The sequence below is a fragment of the Plecotus auritus genome, assembly GCF_963455305.1.
Source record: "Plecotus auritus genome assembly, chromosome: 5".
Lineage (NCBI taxonomy): Eukaryota > Metazoa > Chordata > Mammalia > Chiroptera > Vespertilionidae > Plecotus > Plecotus auritus.
Genome location: NC_137776.1, coordinates 32885858 through 32905173, shown reverse-complemented (window position 1 = coordinate 32905173; position 19316 = coordinate 32885858). Strand labels below are relative to the sequence as shown.

Here is a 19316-nt window from a genome sequence, read left to right as displayed (position 1 = left end):
AAAAAGCATAATGGGGGACACATCATAAACAAAAGTAATTCAAAATGGATCTAATATCTAGGTAGGTAAGAGTTAAAACTTGGAAAAAACACACAAGAGTAAATCTTTGTGATACGAGGTTAAGATATTATTGCACAAACAATAAAACAAAAGATTGAGATGTTAGGCTTTATCAAAATTAAAAACATTGTACTTCAAAGGATACTATCCAAAAAGTCAAAAAAGAAACCACACACTGGGAGAAAATATTGCAAATCATGTATCTGATAAGAAATTTGTATTCAGAACATAGAAAGAACTCGTACAACTCAGAAATTAAAAGACAACCCAATTGCCCTAGCCTAGTGGTCGGCAAACTCATTAGTCAACAGAGCCAAATATCAACAGTACAACGATTGAAATTTCTTTTGAGAGCCAAATTTTTTAAACTTAAACTTCTTCTAATGCCACTTCTTCAAAATAGACTCGCCCAGGCCGTGGTATTTTGTGGAAGAGCCACACTCAAGGGGCCAAAAAGCCGCAATTTGCCGACCATGGCGCTAGCCAGTTTGGCTCAGTGGATAGACATCAGCCTGTGGACTGAAGGGTCCCGGGTTCTATTCTGGTCAAGGGCATGTACCTTGGTTGCAGGCTTGATCCCCAATAGAGGGTGTGCAGGAGGCAGCTGATTGATGTTTCTCATTGAAGTTTCTAACTATCCCTCTCCCTCTCTGTAAAATCAATTTTTAAAAAAACCAATTAAAAAAGATTTAAATGGCCAAAACCGGTTTGGCTCAGTGGATAGAGCGTCAGCCTGTGGACTGAAGGGTCCCAGGTTCGATTCCAGTCAGGGGCATGTGACTTGGTTGCGGGCACATCCCCAGTGGGAGGTGTGCAAGAGGTAGCTGATCGATGTTTCTCTCTCATCGATGTTTCTGACTATCTGTTCCTCTTCCTTCCTTTCTGTAAAAAATCAATAAAATATATTAAAAAAAAAAGATTTAAATGGACATTTCTTCAAATAAGATACACTAATGGCCAATAAGCACATGAAAAGATGCTCAACATTAGTCATTAAGGAAATGCAAATCAAAACCATGATGTGATACCACTTCACACCCCCTGGAATGCCTATAATAAAAAAGGCAGACAGTAACAAGTTCGGGCAAGGATATGGAGAAATTGGAGTCCTCATACATTGCTAGTGGGAATGCAAAATAGAGCAGTTGTTTTGGAAAACAGTTTTGCAGTTTCTCAAAATGTTAAACATAGAGTTGCCATATGGTTTGGCAATCTACTATTAGGTATCTACCCAAAAGAAAAACATGTAACTACACATTTCTATGAATGTTCATATCAGATTTATTCATACTAACTAAAAAGTGTAAACAACCCAGAATGTACAACAGCTGATGAACAGATAAATAAAACGTGGTACTATCATACAGTGGGATATTATTCAGTCATAAAAAGGGATGAAGTACTGACACATGCTATGACAACATGGATGAAACTCAAAAACATTAGGCTAAGTGAAAGAAGCCAGACACAAAAGATTGCATGTTTGTATAATCCTATTTATATGAAATATCCAAAATAGGCAAATCTATGGAAAATATTGTAGTGGTTGCCTGTGGCTGGGGGATGGGAGTGAGTGGGGGGAACTAAGAATGACTGCTGAGGGATACTTTTGGGGATGATGAAAATGTTCTAAAATTAGATTATGGTGATGACTGTATAATTCTGTAAATATGCTAGAAACCATTGTATACTTTAAGTGGGTGAATTATATAGAATATGTGGCCCTGCTGGTGTGGCTCAGTGGTTGAGTGTCGACTTACAAACCAGGAGGTCAAGGTTTGATTCCCAGTAGGGGGCGTGCAGAAGGCAACCAATCAGTGATTCTCATCATTGATATTTCTGTCTCTCCCTCTCCCTTCCTCTCTGAAATCAATAAAATATATATATAATAAAAAAATAGAGTATGTATATATTTCCTTTTATTTGTACAGCTTATCCCTAAGGATAGAAATTGAGTGGCAGGAAGACTTCACGGTATCTACCTTTTTGCATTTTGAATCTTGTGTGTGTATTACCAATTAAAAAGACATAAATACAAATACTAAATGTTGACAGTTCTCTCTACCCGCCCCATCCCCACAACTGCAGGATTGCCTGTATTGACTTCAGGTCACAAGCTGATGCAGAGAGAACCTTGGAAGAGAAGCAAGGAACAGAAATTGGAGGGCTTGCCATAGTTCTGGAGCATGTTGGAGAGAAAAATCCAGGCCAAGAAGATAGGGCCAGGAAGAACAGAAGTTGGAGAGGTAAGCATGCTAAAGCTCTGTAGATGGAGACTTATGAGGGATGTCACCGGGGTTCCCAGGGAGGGGTTGGCATTAGGTTATGGGCACTTGGCACTTTTAAATCAATTTTCTCCCTGTATCAAAAATATGTAAGTCATCCTCATAATTCTATCAAGCTAATGAGCATTGTCCCAGTTAACTGCAACCTTGATGTCTGTAAAAGAAATGGCACTTTGAGGCCTGGCCGGTGTGGTTCTTGGTTGAGCATCATCTGATGCACCAAGAGGTCCCCAGTTCGATTCCCAGTCAGGGCAAATGCCTGGGTTTATGGCTCGATCTCCAGTTGCAGGCATGTAGGAGGCAGCTGATCTGTGTTTCTCTCTCTCCCTCCCTCTCCATTCCTTTTTAAACATTCAATAAAAACATATTAAAAAGAAATGGGACTTTGAGATACATCAGTTTGGTTCCCCTTTTTGGGTACCCTTAGGCTTCTGTTTGAACAACCTCTCAAATTTGTGATTTCAGAATTTGATATTTAGTTCTCTTCAGACATTTAATTCTTTTTAAGAAGAGTTATCAGGTTTAAATCAGAGACCCCAAGCCAGTGTCCCTAATCTGATGGGTAAGCATGGTGGCTTACACAGCATTTATAGGAAAGAGCAATACAATTTGTTATAAATGTTTTTAAAAGTCAAGACATTTCACATAAAAATTGGGATTCCCAGCTTCTTTTGCTACATCAGGAAGTCTGGCCATCCTGTGGCTGCAGCCCTACCTGCCCGAAGTCCTACCTGTCTGCAGCCACCTGGAGAGAAGCAGCCGTTTTCTCTTACCTGTGGCATTTGCTGTTTGTGCAGCCCCCACCGTTCTCTAAGTTCTCCCTAACTCTGAACAAGTGAATAGCACACTTACACTTTGAAAAAATAGTTAATACTTTTTCTTCCAAAGTAGTACTTTTTTCCCTATTAGTAAAGATGACATTTTAACATTTCTTATGCATTTGTCTCTTTCAAAAAATAGGAAAACAAAAGATAGAACAAGAAAGTCACACATTTCAAGAAAAATGGGAGAGAGCTTATTTCTTTGTGGAGGTAAAGAATGTTCCTATGTGTTTAATATGCAAAGAGAGTCTGTCTGTGTCAAAAGAATATAACCTAAGATGCCATTATGAAACAAACCACAGTAGAAATCTTGTTGGATATACAGAAAAGATGCGTGATAAAAAACTCAATGAACTGAAAAAAAGGTTGAAACTTGAACATGATTTGCTTTTGAATGTGAATAAAATAACTGATGCTGCTATGAAATGTAGTTACGTGTTACGTGAGAAAATTGCTCGAGCATCAAAACCCCTTACAGATGGTGCGTTTATAAAGGAATGTCTACTGAGTGCTGCAGAAATTTTGTGCCCTGAACAGAGACAAGTGTTTGCCAACATAAATCTCACTGGTAATATTGCTGAGCAGCATGTTGCCAATGTGACTGAGAGCTTACAGGACACCTTGCAAGAAAAAGCTAAATCATTTGTGGCTTTCTCTATTGCAGCTCATGAAAGCACTTATATAAATAACACCCCCCAGTTAGCTGTATTTATTCGCGGTGTTGATGAAACTTTTGATGTGACTGAGGAACTTTTGGACATGGTACCCCTGATGGGCACAACATCAGGAAATGACTTATTTTTATGTGTTGAGAAAAGTCTTAGAAAATTTGATGTAGACTGGTCAAAATTAGTAAGTGTTAGCACAGATGGTAATTCTGCAACAGTTGGTGTGAAGCAACTTGTTACAAAACTTAAGTCTAAAGTGTCAGGGCTTTGCAAAGACACAGAACTTAAATCTGTGCATGGCCTCTTTCTCCAAGAATCCCTTTGTGCTAAAAAGTTACAAATGGATCATGTCATGGACATAGTAATTTACACCATAACTTGGCTGCATTCCCATGGCTCGACCCACAGGAAGTTCAGTGCTTTGTTCAGTGAGTTAGACACACAGTATGGAAACCTGTCCTACATGGAACTGAAGTGGCTGAGCCGTGGTATGGTGCTAAGGCAGTTTTTTGAACTGTTGGAAGAAATTGACTTTTTCATGTCTTCTAAAGGAAAATCTGTGCCTCAGCTTCGTAGCAAAGATTGGGTCAAAGACCTAGCCTTTTTGGTTGACATTATGACTTATGTAAACATGTTGGATGTTGCTCTGCAAGGGCATTCGCAGATGGTTACACAAATGTACCATGCAGTTCGCTCTTTCCTAGCAAAATTATGTCTTTGGGAAACTCATTTGGCAAGAAACAATCTGGCCCACTTCCCGACGCTGAGACTAGTTTCTGAAAATGAAAGTGATGGACTGAACTACATTCCCAAAATTAAAGAGTTGAAGACTGAATTTCAAAAAAGGTTCTCTGATTTCAAACTTTATGAAAACGAACTTATGCTGTTCAGCTCACCTTTCTCAATTAATATTAATAATGTGAATGAAGAGCTACAAATGGAGGTTATTGAATTGCAGCACAACACTATATTGAAAACTAAATATGATGATGTTGGAATCCCAGAATTCTTCAAATATCTTGGGAATAGTTACCCTAAATATAAAAACCATTGTGCAAAGATTCTGTCCATGTTTGGAAGTACATATATTTGTGAGCAACTATTTTCTGATATGACACAAAATAAAACTATTGTTCCCAGTTAAAAGATTCAAAGATGAATTTGCTTCTGCATATTGCTACGAGAGGTCCCCAACCTGACATTGACTGATGGGCATCAGTGAAATTTAGATTTCAAACCTAAGGAGTAACAAATTAAAAAACTGAATAGTTATTTCTATTTCCAAATTACATTTATCTAATGTCAACTTAAAGCACAATCTCTGGCATCATTTGTTTGTACCTTATAACATAAAATAAAGTTTGATTATACCCTGGCAGTTTATTTCTCCTATGCTTTGCCTTTCTGGTCCCTAGAATTATACAAGTATATAAACCTCTGCCCTAAAAGTAGCCACATATTTTCCTAAAGGCACTCATGAGCCAAGGATGTAAACCAGAGAGTCAGCTGGATAGAATGAATGTTCAGATGCCTAGAGCATTCCTATCCCCAAGGACCACAGACCTGCAGCTGCAATCGTGGGGCTCAGGCCAGAGTACCCCCCTTCCACGGATCAAGCTGGTGTGGTATAGCCAATGGGCTTCTTAATTGATGCTTCCATTTTGGATTTGTGCATTTCTGCTAAAATTTCAATATTATTGGTCAGCTTACAGTCATGGCTGGCCCAGGAGTCATTCTGCCTCCTACAGGCAAAGATGGACACGCCCTTGCATTGGGGCCACCCTGAAGGGATGCAGAATGGATGTTGGTGTATGTAAGAGCTTATGAGCATTTTTCCAGGGAGAAGGCCCATAACTGCAATTGGGACTTGACTGCTCATTGCTGCAGAAACTACTTAAACAGTTTAATTATAGCAGTCATATATATGTACATATATATGTATGTATGTATATTATTTACATTTGGAGAATATAAGGGAATAAAGGGAAAACCCTACAATTTCAACAACCAGAGGTAAGCCCTATAAATATTTAGGCATGTTTTCTTTTAGTTTTCTATGCGTTATTTTATATGGTTGAGTATACAGTGGAACCTCGTTTCTTGAACTTAATTCTTTCCGGAAGGCGTTCGAGAAGCGATTTGTTCTAAAACCAAATCATTTTCCCCCCACTAGGAATAATGTAAATTGAATTAATCGTTCCAGATTTCCAAATGACTCCCTGGGTGTTTTGTTATTCCTCACCTGAGGACATTTTTTCCCATTGATTTTTAGAGAGAGTGGAAGACGGGGAGAGAGAGAGAAACATCAATGTGAGAGAGACACATTGATTGGTTGCCTCCCACACAAGCCCCCAACAAGGGCCAGGGATGGAGCCTGCAACTGAGGTACGTGCCATTGACAGGAATCGAACCAGACCCTCAGTCTACAGGCCTACGCTCTATCCACTGAGCCAAACCTTTCTTATATACAGTACACGTATAGTGCACTGTTCAGTCTATAAATAAATACTTCTCTTAAATTTATGGAACCAACCCCTACTAGCCTTAAGTGAATTTTTCATATATCACTGCCTTAGGAATGCTATCACCAGCCAACTGCTTTTCCTTTATCCAATCAACAACAGTTTTTCTACCTATTCCATTACCTGTGATTGTTGTTTTGTGATCACTTTCACACCCTTTAGCAACATTAGCACTCTTGATAGTCTCTATGTTTTGAAATTGTGCTAAACAAAAACATTCTCTCCTTTGTTGCCTAACAGATGCTTTTTGTCATTCTGAGGTATCAGCAGGAAAGGGTTGTCAGGTCAAAAACTGAAGTTTGGTCTATAATTGAGACATTTTTTTCTGTGAACAACTTGGTCAAGAACTGTATTGTTTAAGATGAGAGATGTTTGTATTTAAGATGAGAGATGTTCGGGAACTGAGGTTTTTTTTTGTTTTGTTTTGTTTTTTAAACATATTTTATTGATTTTTTACAGAGAGGAAGGGAGAGGGATAGAGAGTTAGAAACATCGATCAGCTGCCTCCTGCACACCTCCTACTGGGGATGTGCCTGCAACCAAGGTACGTGCCCTTGACCGGAATCGAACCTGGGACCCTTCAGTCTGCAGGCCAACGCTCTATCCACTGAGCCAAACCGGTTTCGGCTGAGGTTTGACTGTATTATGTATGGACCATTTTGAATTCTATTGCCTTCTCGCCCATTCCCCCACATAACAGTAAATCCTAAACATCTGCCAGTCATCTAAGCTCAAGACAGTTGTTTTTTTTACAAAAGTCTATAATATTTTTAAAAAAAATTTTTTTTTACCTCTGGCCAGTATGGCTTAACTGTTTGGAGCGTTGTCTGCACTGGAAGGTTGCCAATTTGATTCCCGATAAGGGCATATACATGAAGCAACCAATCGATTTGTGTCTCTCACATCAATGTTTCTATCCCTGCATTTGTCCCTTTCTAAAAATTTAATTTAAAAACACCAGTAAACTCAAAACTGCTTCATAAAAAAATAATTTTTTAGCCCTGGCCTGTTAGCTCAGTTGGTTGGAGTGTCTTTCTGATGCACCAGGGTTGCAGGTTTGGTCTGGGGTCGGGCACATGCAGGAGTCAGCCAGTGAATGCATGGATGGGTAAAGCAACAGGTCTATGTTTTTCTCTTTCTCTCTAAAATCAATTTTTTATTTTTCAATTATAGTTGATTACAACATTATGTTTCAGGTGTGCAACCCAGTGATTAGACATTTCTATAACTAACTCACAATCACCCTAATCTAATATCTATCTGAAACCATACATATTTATTATAATACTAAAGGCCCTGTGCATGACATTTGTGCAATGGGAGAGGGGACCTGCGCCCTTTTTCATGGTCCGGGAGCCCTTGGGGGATGTCCGACTGATAGCTTAGGGCAGTGGTCGGCAAACTCATTAGTCAACAGAGCCAAATATCAACAGTACAACGATTGAAATTTCTTTTGAGAGCCAAATTTTTAACACTTAAACTTCTTCTAACGCCACTTCTTCAAAATAGACTCGCCCATGCCCTAACCGGTTTGGCTCAGTGGATAGAGCATCGGCCTGCGGACTGAAGGGTCCCAGGTTCGATTCCGGTCAAGGGCATGTACCTTGGTTGCGGGCACATACCCAGTAGGGAGTGTGCAGGAGGCAGCTGATCAATGTTTCTCTCTCATCGATGTTTCTAGCTCTCTATCCCTCTCCCTTCCTCTCTGTAAAATATCAATAAAGTATATTTAAAAAAACAAAAAAAACAAAAAACAAAATAGACTCGCCCAGGCCGTGGTATTTTGTGGAAGAGCCACACTCAAGGGGCTTAAGAGCCGCATGTGGCTTGCAAGCCGCAGTTTGCCAACCACGGGCTTAGGGAGTGGGTTGTGAGGGGAGGGCCTAAGCCAGCAGTCGGACATCCTGCCACTGCAGCTGCACTCGGCAGCTGTCAGGCCAGCTTCTGGCTGAGCGTCGCTCCCCCACGGTGGGAGCACACCACCACCAGGGGGCAGTTCCTGTGTTGAGCGTCTGCCCCTTGGTGGTCAGTGCGCTTCATACCAACCAGTTGTTCTGCCATTTGATTTGCCTATTACCCTTTTATTATATAGGATTATTGGCTATATTCCCTATGCTGTACTTCAAAGATTTTTTTAAAATTAATATTTAGAGAAAGGAAAGGAGAGAGAGAAAGAAACATCAATTGGTTGCCTCCCACACACGCCCAGACCGGGGATCGAACCCACCACCTTCAGTGTACGGGATGACACTCCAACTGAGCCACACCAACCAGGACCCTGTGCTATACTTTCAATCTCTGACTATTCTGTAGCTACCAATTTATACTATTTATTTATTATTTTTTAAATTTAAACTTAATCCCTTCACCTTTTTCACCCATCCCCTGAAACCCGTCCCCTCTGGCAACTGTCAAAATGTATGAGTCTGTTTCTGTTCTGCTTGTTAATTTCATTTTCTAGATTCCACATGACTGAAATCATTTGGCATTTGTCTTTCTGAGTGACTTACTTCAAGGGCTGAATTTATTTGATTCTGCCAGTCAGGGTGAGTTCTCTTGGCTTCACATGAGCCACAGGGTTGATTTCCAGGGGTGAGATCCCCCTTTCATCTTGCCAGGTTCTGAGAAGGCCAGAGAAACCCTGCTGTCCCAGGAAGGAGAGACAGATCATATCTGATGACAGCCTCCCAGCAGAGGTCCTGGAACCACTAATGAGCATGAAGAAGCTCCGCTGGATCAGCCCCACTGAGCAAAGAGAAAGATGGGGGTGACGGGGGGAGGGACTGGTGCTATGAGGGGTCTGATTCTAAATACATGCCTCCTGTCTTGGCCCAGCTCTCACTGCTCCCTAAAAGTCTTCATTTCCCTGTTCCCTTATCACGTGATCCCTTATTCTCCCCTATAAGTTAAATCTACCACTCCTCTCATTCTCATTCGGTAACTTCACCTTCTAAATAAAAGCTGTTTGAGCCCTAACCGGTTTGGCTCAGTGGATAGAGTGTCAGCCTGCGGACTGAAGGGTCCCAGGTTCGATTCTGGTCAAGGGCATATACCTTGGTTGCGGGCACATCTCCAGTAGGGAGTGTGCAGGAGGCAGCTGATTGATGTTTCTAACTCTATCCCTCTCCCTTCCTCTCTCTAAAAAATCAATAAAATATTAAAAATAAAATAAAATAAATAAAAGCTGTTTGAGAAGAGCCCTTTCACCCTCCCTTCCCGTTCGCATTTATACACTTACCTGGGGTTGTATGCCTCCAGCCTCCTCCCTTCCTGTCCTAAGGTAAGGTACCTTCTTCCTGCGCTTGGCAGGTCCCTGCCCCGTGCTCATCTCTATCCCCTGCTCTTCACGTCTCTTCAGGGCTTTCCTCTATCCTCGATCTCCCTGTACTTTAGGGATTTTTGTTTGTACTGGCTCCTTCCACCAATATCTGAACATGCCCACATCTCTGGCATACTCCTTTTCATTTCCTAATTAAAACCAAAGTTTTAAGTTAGGAAACACATTCACATTCAAAATTCAGCAGGTACATATTGATAGGTCTCCTACCCCTCCCCTGGCCCTCACTTCCCCTGTATGGAAGTAACCAGTATACTGGTTTCTTTTATCCCTCCACTGTTGTGCATGAACAAGGAATTATGTTTACATTATTTTTCCCACCTATCTTTTTACACAAAAAACTAACAGGTTATACACATTTTTCTGTACTTTACTTTTTTTCATTTAAAGCTATCTTGGAGATCATTCCATATGAATAACAAAGAGCTGCTTCCTTAGTTTTACAGCTGTAGTGATGTATACCATAGAAAAAAATTATTTCACCAGTGTCTCAAGTTAACTAGCTCTTCGGACAGATGGACCCACAGTCATAGTGGCTCAACAGAGTAAAAGTGTATTTCTCATTCATGCCACAGTTCAGAGCAGTGTTGAAATCGGACACAATGGTTCCGAGGTTGCCTGTCACTATTTGAGCCAAATTAAGCAGGAGACAGGGTTGAATCACTTATGAGTGTTTATTTCAATATTGCTGGCAAGAAAAATGAAAAAATAAAATAAATCAATATTGCTGGCAGTATGGGGAGAGCAGTCGGTCACCCTGGAAATTCTGCTCTGAACCCCTCATCAGTGGGCTGATGATATACGAATGAGGGAGACGATAACTACATGCAGCTTCAAGCTGCAAGTGTAACATGGAACGGAGAGGGTAGTGCCTACAGTCCAGCCTTCAGGAGCTCAAAGTCCGATAATAAGGAGGCTAATCTTCTATGATGTTACAAACAGCTCAGCCCATTCCTGGGACTGGAGAATGGTTAGCATTCCTGAGGCAAACGTCCAGAGGGGGCCAGGGTCCGGGCACAGTGACCAAATGAAAGCATGTCCTGTCCTTGATCTGTTCTCAAAATATATTTCTTTTCTGAGTAATGGGCCCATCGAGACCCTTTGTTTCATCCTCTAGTTTCCCAGGGTCTGTAAGAAAACTTATCTATTGTTAGTAAGGTGAATAATTATTAAACAACTCTGGTTCTATTTTTTAAAATATATTTTTATTGATTTCAGAGAGAGGAAGGGAGAGGGAAAGAGGGATAGAAACATCAAAGATGAGAATCATTGGTCGGCTGCCTCCTGCACGCCCCTTACTGGGGATTGAGCCTGCAACCTGGGCATATGCCCTTGACTGGAATAGAACCCAGCTTCTTCAGACGGCAGGCTGATGCTCCATCCACTGTGCCAAACCTGCTATGTGCCCTTCCCTACTATCAGTGTTGCCAGTCAGATGGCCGTCCATGTGATCATGTAGGGACCCAGGCTCCCTCCATTTTGTGCCTCTATCCTCTTCTGGGTCATTGACAATCTCCTCATCCAGGGAGTGGACAGGAAAGAACAAGTAGGATCTGAGAAGTTTTCGATGCAGGAGACAAAACACAGAGAGTCCAGGCGATTAAAAAGGGGGAGGTTTTAATCTTGCGCTCCCTGGCGAAATTCGCTGGTCCGAGGGTGGGCCAGGGAAGTTCGTGCCAAAAGGGGGCGTCAGTACTTCTTTTATACAGCTGTTTAGTGGGGGGAGGGCGGAGGGCATGAGAGATGTGGAATTCCGCCTCGGGCCAGGGGTCTAGGAAGGCGCCAGTTATCTCTGTCACCATCTACCTTGCAGATGCATGCATCGGCTCTGGACGTCCCCCCTGCCTCGACCTAACAGGATCCAATGTTGAGACTTTAGAAGGGCCTGGATTTTTGAAGGGCCACTACTTTTGGCTAGAACTTGGTCAAATGACCACAACTCGAGTCCCAAGGGAGCCTGGGAATGTACTCAGCTCCACATCCCGGAGGAGGAATGGGTGGGATGAGCAGCTGGCGGGTCTCTGATGCTGCTAGTGTCCTGCTCATGCTGCTGTGTTTTCCAAAGAATCCAAACAAGCTTTTCTGTCAATCTGCATCCGCCTTCTAGGTCCTGTTATTTTTCCATTTACAGCCTGCCTCTAGTCTCTCCATCTATAATCGCTTCTCCTTCAAAACATTCTCCAGAGTAGAGGAGACAAAATGGCAGAATAGACAAACATGTCCTGAGCCTTGTCCCGGAGCAAATAGAGTGAGCAGCTGAAATGAGTGGAATTCAGCCCGAATTGGCGAAGGAGATGCAGCTGGTGAGACAGTTTGCAGCGGGAAGGGCAGAGGTCCCCTGAATAAAGGTGAAATCAAGGATCTAGGCAAGAGAGTCTGCCGGACCTCTGTGCCCAGAGGGTCAGGGAGAAACTACAGGGCACCAAGCCACATCCTTGAGGACAGGCAAAGCGTCTGACTGTGAAAAAAAAGGGGGCCAAAACCGGTTTGGCTCCGTGGATAGAGCGTCGGCCTGCGGACTGAAGGGTCCCGGGTTCGATTCCGGTCAAGGGCATGTACCTTGGTTGCGGGCACATCCCCAGTGGGGAGTGTGCAGGAGGCAGCTAATCGATGTTTCTCTCTCATCGATGTTTCTGGCTCTCTATCCCTCTCCCTTCCTCTCTGTGAAATATCAATAAAGTATATTAAAAAAAAATTAAAAAAAAAAAAAAGGGGACCATGGGACTGCAGGAGGTAGGGGATTTTGGACCTTGGAGTCTGGGTTTTGGATCTGAGCTCAGAGGCAGCCTTGAAGGACTGGCGGGACCGTGCAGTGCCGGCAAGAGAGGAGCTTAGAGACGCAGTCCCTCCTCATGCTGGGGCCTGTGCCTTTCTCCACTGAACCTAGTTCGTAGGACCTTTCAGATACAGACACTTACCCGTGGCTGAGGTGCGGGAGAAGGTGTGGACTTGTGGAATCTGGGGAGAGTAGGCAGCAGTCCAGGAGAGGTGGTAGCGAGTCTGGTGATGAGTCATATCTAAGCCCCAGTCGCCATTTTCTCCTGAGAGATAGCCCCTCCCTCCAGTCTCCAGGCAACCAATATAGCCACACCCAGATCCCACCCTGAATGATAAAAGGGAATCTGAATATTCCCTGAGGTCATAGGAACTGGCCTAAAGAGAAATCTTTAGCCCCAGCAACCCGGAAACTGAGAAACAGTACAGTATAGACAACTGGAATTATAAGCCAGCCAAAGGAACGACACTCCACTTTTTTCACTTTTATTTTTTTTTATCCCTTTTTTCTTTGTTTTTTTTCTTCTTTCTTTTCTTCTTCTTTGTTTTCCTGTTTTTGTTTGTTGCTTTTTTTCTATTTCTTTTCACATTATTTTTCCATCACTATTTTTTATTTGTTATTTTTAATTTTTTATACCATTTTTGAAATGAATTTTTTTTGGTAAATTTATTATTTTTTCTTCTCATTCTCTTTCTTCTCATCCACTTATTCCCTTTCTACTTCCTCAATACTAAATTGAGGTCCTCCCCATATTCATCCAATTCTTAATCTTATTTTCAATATATAAGCTCAGCCTCTACAGATTCTGCCCCAATCCTCTTTGCTGGGTGTGTGGTGTTTGTATTTTTTTTTTTTTTTTTTTTGGTTTATCTATTGGTTCTGTGGTGTCTTACCCCCACATACATATATATATTCTCCTTTTTATTCCTTTGTCTTTTATCCCTTATCTTTTTCTCTCTCTTCGATAGCATTTGTGCTCTCTTTTCTCTGCCTTAACTCTCTTTGCTCAGCTGGTCACTTATATTGGGGTTATTGGTGTTGTGTGTACATTTGTGCTTAGTTCCCTCTGTGTTGTGTCTTTTTTTTTTTTTTTTTTTTTTTTTTTTCATGTGTTGTGTCTTGTTGAAGTGAATTTTATCCTGTCTGGTCAAGGGGCTTGAGAGCAAGCCACATAACCAGACACCTGGAGAGGAAACTCCATCCACAAACAGGTCAATAACACCCTAGACCCAACTATAGAGGCAGGAAGAATGCGGCAGTGAGAAGGAGAAACCAAGATGGCGGCATAGTTGAACACCTAAACTGCTGCCTTGCACAATAATTTCAAAACTACAGCTAAAAGACAGAACGGACATCATCCAGAACCACAGGAAAGCTGGCTGAGTGGAAATTCTACAACTAGAAGGAAAGGGGCACACGGAGACTCAGAGGAGCTGCAAAAGGCTGAGGTACAGAGACACACGTGCGGAGAGGACGGGCGGCTGAGTGCCTGGCTAGCTTTCTCTAACGGGAGAGAGATGGAAGCTTCCGACTGCACTGAACCCCAGTTCCGATTGCACTGAACCCAAGTTCCAGGTGAGACCCTGGGGTCCCAGACTCATACGGGGGGAGTCTGGACTGTCGGGAAAAGAGAGGAGCGCACGGAAACTCAGGGGAGCTATGAAAGGCAGAGGTCTGGAGGCGCGCGCACAAGTACGCACAGAGAGGACTGACTGCTGAGTGTGCCGCTGGCTTTCTCTAGTGGGAGGAAGACGGAAGCCCCTGGCTGCACTGAACTCCAGTTCCGGGCGAGAATCTGGGAATCCAGATTCATTGGGGGAGAAACTGGACTGTCTGGCAGCGGGCGAAACTCGAGGGTGGCTTTCTCTCAGAGGTTCTTGCAGCGATAACCGAGGGACTATGAGACCCAGGGGCCTCATAGGGCAGGGCTGACAGGAAGCCAAGGCTGTCTGCTCAGCCCTGAGACTCCGCCCCATGCAAGCTGAGCACAGAGGCTTATGCAATTTTGCAAGTCTTGTCTCATAAGAGTTTCTCCAGCACAGAAGTTCCCCCAGCGTAGACACAGCTGATCCTCCAATTGGCCTGGAGGTCAATTCCTCCCAGTGATACCAACAACAATCAAGGCTTAACTACAACAAGGCTGTACACACAGTCCACAAAGGGGTGCACCAAGAGTGTCCACCTCAGGTAACTGGGGAGGAGGCTGAGCCACTGGGCCATACAGGACACCTAGCACACAAAGCTACTCTACCAACTCAGGGAAGCAGCCAAAATGTGGAGACAAAGAAACAGGTCACAAATGAAAGAAATGGAGGAAAGCAAATGACTGGACATAGAGTTCTAAACCACGGTTATAAGGTTTTTCAAGAATTTCCTAGAAAAGGCCGATAAATTTAGCGAGACCCTCGAGGATATGAAAAAGGACCAACTAGAAATGCTCTGTTGCTGCTCAGGAAAAAGGACCAACTAGAAATTAAACGTACAATGACTGAAATAAAAAATATTATACAGAGACCTAACAGCAGACTAGAGAAACACAAGAATCAAGTCAAAGATTTGAAATACAAAGAAGCAAAAAACACTCAACTGGAAAAGCAAAAAGAAAAAAGAATCCAAAAATTTGAAGATAGTGTAAGGAGCCTCTGGGACAACTTCAAGCATACCAACATCAGAATTAAGGGGATGCCAGAAGAAGAGAGAGAGCAAGATACTGAAAACCTATTGGAAGAAATAATGACAGAAAACTTCCCCCACCTGGTGAAAGAAATAGACTTACAAGTCCAGGAAGCACAGAGAACCCCAAACAAGGAATCCAAAGAGGACCACACCAAGACACATCATAATTAAAATGCCAAGAGCAAAAGACAAAGAGAATATTAAAAGCAGCAAGAGAAACACAGTTAATTACCTACAAGGGAGCACCCATAGGATTGTCAGCTGATTTCTCAACAGAAACTATGCAGGCCAGAAAGGAGTGGCAAGAAATATTCAAAGTGATGAATAGCAAGAACCTACAACCAAGATTACTCTACCCAGCAAAGCTATCATCCAGAATGGAAGGTCAGATAAAGAGCTTCACAGATAAGAAAAAGCTAAAGGAGTTCATCAACATCAAACCAGTATTATATGAAATGCTGAAAGGTACTCTTTAAGAAGAGGAATAAGAAGAAAAAGGTAAAGATAAAAATTATGAACAACAAATACATATCTATCAACAAGTCAATCTAAAAATCAAGTGAATAAAAAATCTGATGAACAGAATAAACTGGTGAATATAATAGGATCAGGGGCATAGAAAGGGAGTGGACTGACAATCCTCAGGGGGAAAGGGGTGTGGGGGATGCGGGAAGAGACTGGACAAAAATCGTACACCTATGGATGAGGACAGTGCGGGGGGGGGGGGGAACCGGGTGGAGGGGAGCTATGGGGGGGGGGGGAAGAGGAACAACTGTAATAATCTGACCAATAAAGATTTATTTAAAAAAAAAGGAAAATATGTATATTAGTACTTGCTTTGGCAGCACATATACTAAAATTGGAACGATACAGAGAAGATTAGCCTGGCCCCTGCGCAAGGATGACACACAAATTCGTGGAGTGTTCCATATTTTAAAAAGAAAATATCTATACTAAAAAAAATAGAGCTATCATATGATCCAGCAATTCCACTTCTGGGTATATATTCAAAAGAATTGAAAGCAGAGTCTCAAAGACCATACTCATGTTAGCAATAGCTAAAAGTGTCTATCAATGGATGCATAGATAAGCAAAATGTGGTATCTCCATACAATGAAATATTATTCAGCCTTAACACTGATTTTATTTTTATTTATTTTTATTTTATATTCAGGCTTAAAAAGGAAGAAAATTCTGACACATTCTACAACATGGATGAACCTTGAGAACATTATGCTAAGTGAAATAAGCCAGTCATATACGTGTGATTCCACTTATATGAGATATATAGAGTGGTCAAAATCATAGAGACAGAAAGTAGAATGGTGGTTGCCAGGTCTGTGGGGAGGGGGAAGGGGAGTTGTTATTTATTTATTTTTATTATTATTATTATTTTAAAAAATATATCTTTATTGATTTCAGAGAGGAAGGGAGAGGAAAAGAGAGATAGAAAGATCAATGATGAGAGAGAATCATTGATTGGCTGCCTCCTGCTGCACGTCCCCTAATGGGGATCAAGCCCGCAACCCAGGCATGTGCCCTTGACCGAAATCGAACCTGGGACCCTTCAGTCCGCAGGCTGATGCTCTATCCACTGAGCCAAACCAGCTAGGGCAGGGAGTTGTTATTTAATGGGTGTAGAGTTTTAGCTTTACAAGATAAAAAAACTTCTGGTCCTAGTTGGTTTGGCTCAGTGAATAGAGCTTTGGCCAGCAGACTGAAGGGTCCCGGGTTCATTTCTGGTCAAGGGCACATGCCTGGGTTGCAGGCTCGATCTCCAGTGGGGAGCGTGCAGGAGACAGCTGATCAATGATACTCTCTCATTATTGATATTTCTATCTCTCCCTCTTCCTTCCTCTCTGAAATCAATAAAAATATATATTAAATGAATAAGTAAAAAGATTTAAAAAAAAAAAAAACAGTTTGGACAGCCCTGGCTGGGTTGCTCAGTTGGTTAGAGCATCATCCCACACCAAGGTTGCAGGTTCAATCCCTGAGCAGAGCACATACAAGAATCAATCAATTAATGCATAAATAAGTGGAACAACAAATCTCTCTCTTTCCAATTCCTCTCTCTTTAACATCAACCAATCAAATAAATTTTAAAACGTTCTGAACACTTTGATAGACAATTGGATAATGATGTGTTCCATATATATAATGGAATACTACTCAGCCATAAGAAAAGATGAAATACTGCCATTTGTGACAACATGGATGGATCTTAAGAATATTATGCTAAGCGAAATAAGTCCAAAAACAGTGAAGAACTGTGATTTCACTCATATGCGGATTATAAAACTGAAAGCACAAATAAACAAATGAAACAAACAAAAACTTGTAGGCACAGACAATAATATGGTGATTACCAGAGAGAAAGAGTTGTGGAGGTCGTAAAGGTTAAAGGGGGTCAAATATATGGTGATGGAATATGACTTGACCTTGGGTAGTGGGCACACAATGAAATATATAGATGATGTATTATAGAACTATACACTTGAAACCTATGTAATTTTACTAACCAATGTCACCCCAATAAATTTAAATATTTTTTCCCAATATATTTTTATTGATTTTAGAAGGAAGGGTGAGGGAGAGAGATAGAAACATCAATGAAGAGAGAGAATCATTGATCGGCTGCCTCCTGCAGGCCCCACACTGGGGATCGAGCCCACAACCTGTGCCCTGACTGGGAATGAACCGTGACTTGACCTCTTGGTTCATAGGTCAATGCTCAACCACTGAGCCATGCTGGCTGGGCTAAATAATTTTTATTTATTTTATTTTTACTTATTTTTTTTTTGGGGGGGGGCTAAATAATTTTTAAAAAGAGTTCTGGAGATGGATGATAGTGATAGTTGTGTAATATTACAAATGTATTTCATACCATTGAACTGTACATTTAAAAATAATTAAATATGACAAATTTTATGTGTATTTTACCACAATAAAAATTTTTTGGAAAAAAGACAAAACTAAATTCACCTACCATGGGACTACAAAGCCCTATGCAATATGGGCTCTCCTGTCTCCTCGATCTCTTTTTCATTTTGCTCCTCACTGCATGCCCAATATTTGCTTCTTTCTGTGCCTTGAGTCCTTTGATGTAGCTGTTTCCACTGCCTGGAATACTCCTTTCCAGATCTGACCACTAGGTCCAAGCTTAAATGTTGCCACCTCAGAGAAGTCTGTCTTGACCCTTCTCCCCCTAGCCCCGAGTCAACCCCTATCACTCTTTGTTTCCATTATGTGATAATCTTACCCCCAAATGTTGTATCCTTCTCGGTGCATCATATCAGGAGGCATGTCAAGTCCATCTGCCTCATTCCTGGTGATGTTAACTTTGATCATTTGGTTAAGATGATTTTTATCTGGTTTCTTCATTATAAAATTAGTCATTTATAAGTATCTTATGGGGAGATGCTTTGAGACTTTCTAAATATCCTGTTTCTTATAATTTCCCCCACTGATCTAATTGTAGCAACTATTGCTGATTATTGCCTTAAACCCTTATTCCTGGGTATTTGCCAAACAGTAAATTTATTGGACTTCTACCATAAAGAAGGCCTTTCCTTCAGGGAGATACTCAGGCAGAAACCAGACACCAGGGGAATACAGAGGGGCCTCTTAAAGGCCTCTGGGCTCCAAAGGCTCCTAGTCATGCTTGAGGGTGAGCCTTTTGAACAGAAACTTGCCCAGCTCAGCCTGGGGCAGGCCAGCCTGCGGAGGTGAGTCAAAAGGTCGCCCATCTTCTTGATGAGTTTCACCTGCTCATCCAGGAAATGGTTCTCCAGGAATTCACAGAGCTGAAGGCCTGTGCCAGTAGAACCCAGGGCATGCAGCTAAAAAAGGGCCTGGTTCAGGTTCCTCTTTAAGACCATGGCCGCATCCGTGGCATCTGAATTTTGCCCGACTCATCTTGGGAAGGCTTCAGCACATTCTGGAAGAGAATGGGGCCACTGCACTGCTTTTGCATCTTTGAGACGCTCAGTGCCCTTGCACTTCTCCACCAACTCCAGGACCAAGTGGCCAGGCCCTCGAGAGCCACATTGTCGTGGTTGAAATAGAAGCCCATAGAGCGGTAGGTGTAGGAGGCCCACAGATACAGGTTGGCCAGGCAGTTGACGGCAGCCTCCAACTCCATGGAATAATTCTGACAAATTTGAGAGCT

General features: G+C 42.1%; 1 protein-coding gene across 7 annotated transcripts in view; it reads left to right on the top strand.

Moving 5' to 3' along the window:
• LOC308247783 (general transcription factor II-I repeat domain-containing protein 2-like) overlaps nucleotides 1–9098 on the top strand; it is an 18753-nt gene extending 9655 nt beyond the window's left edge. For 5 of the 7 annotated variants that reach the window (XM_080667353.1, XM_080667355.1, XM_080667357.1 and 2 more), the window contains exons 9-10: nucleotides 2149–2306; nucleotides 3306–5209. In XM_080667353.1, coding sequence (XP_080523479.1) covers nucleotides 2149–2306; nucleotides 3306–4978 — 1831 coding nt within the window. In that variant the 3' untranslated portion in view covers nucleotides 4979–5209. Of the gene's footprint in view, nucleotides 1–2148; nucleotides 2307–3305; nucleotides 5210–8974 lie in introns of those variants that run through there. The other 2 variants (XM_080667358.1, XR_013960558.1) reach the window with 2 other exon arrangements.
• Nucleotides 9099–19316: the final 10218 nt, after the last annotated feature.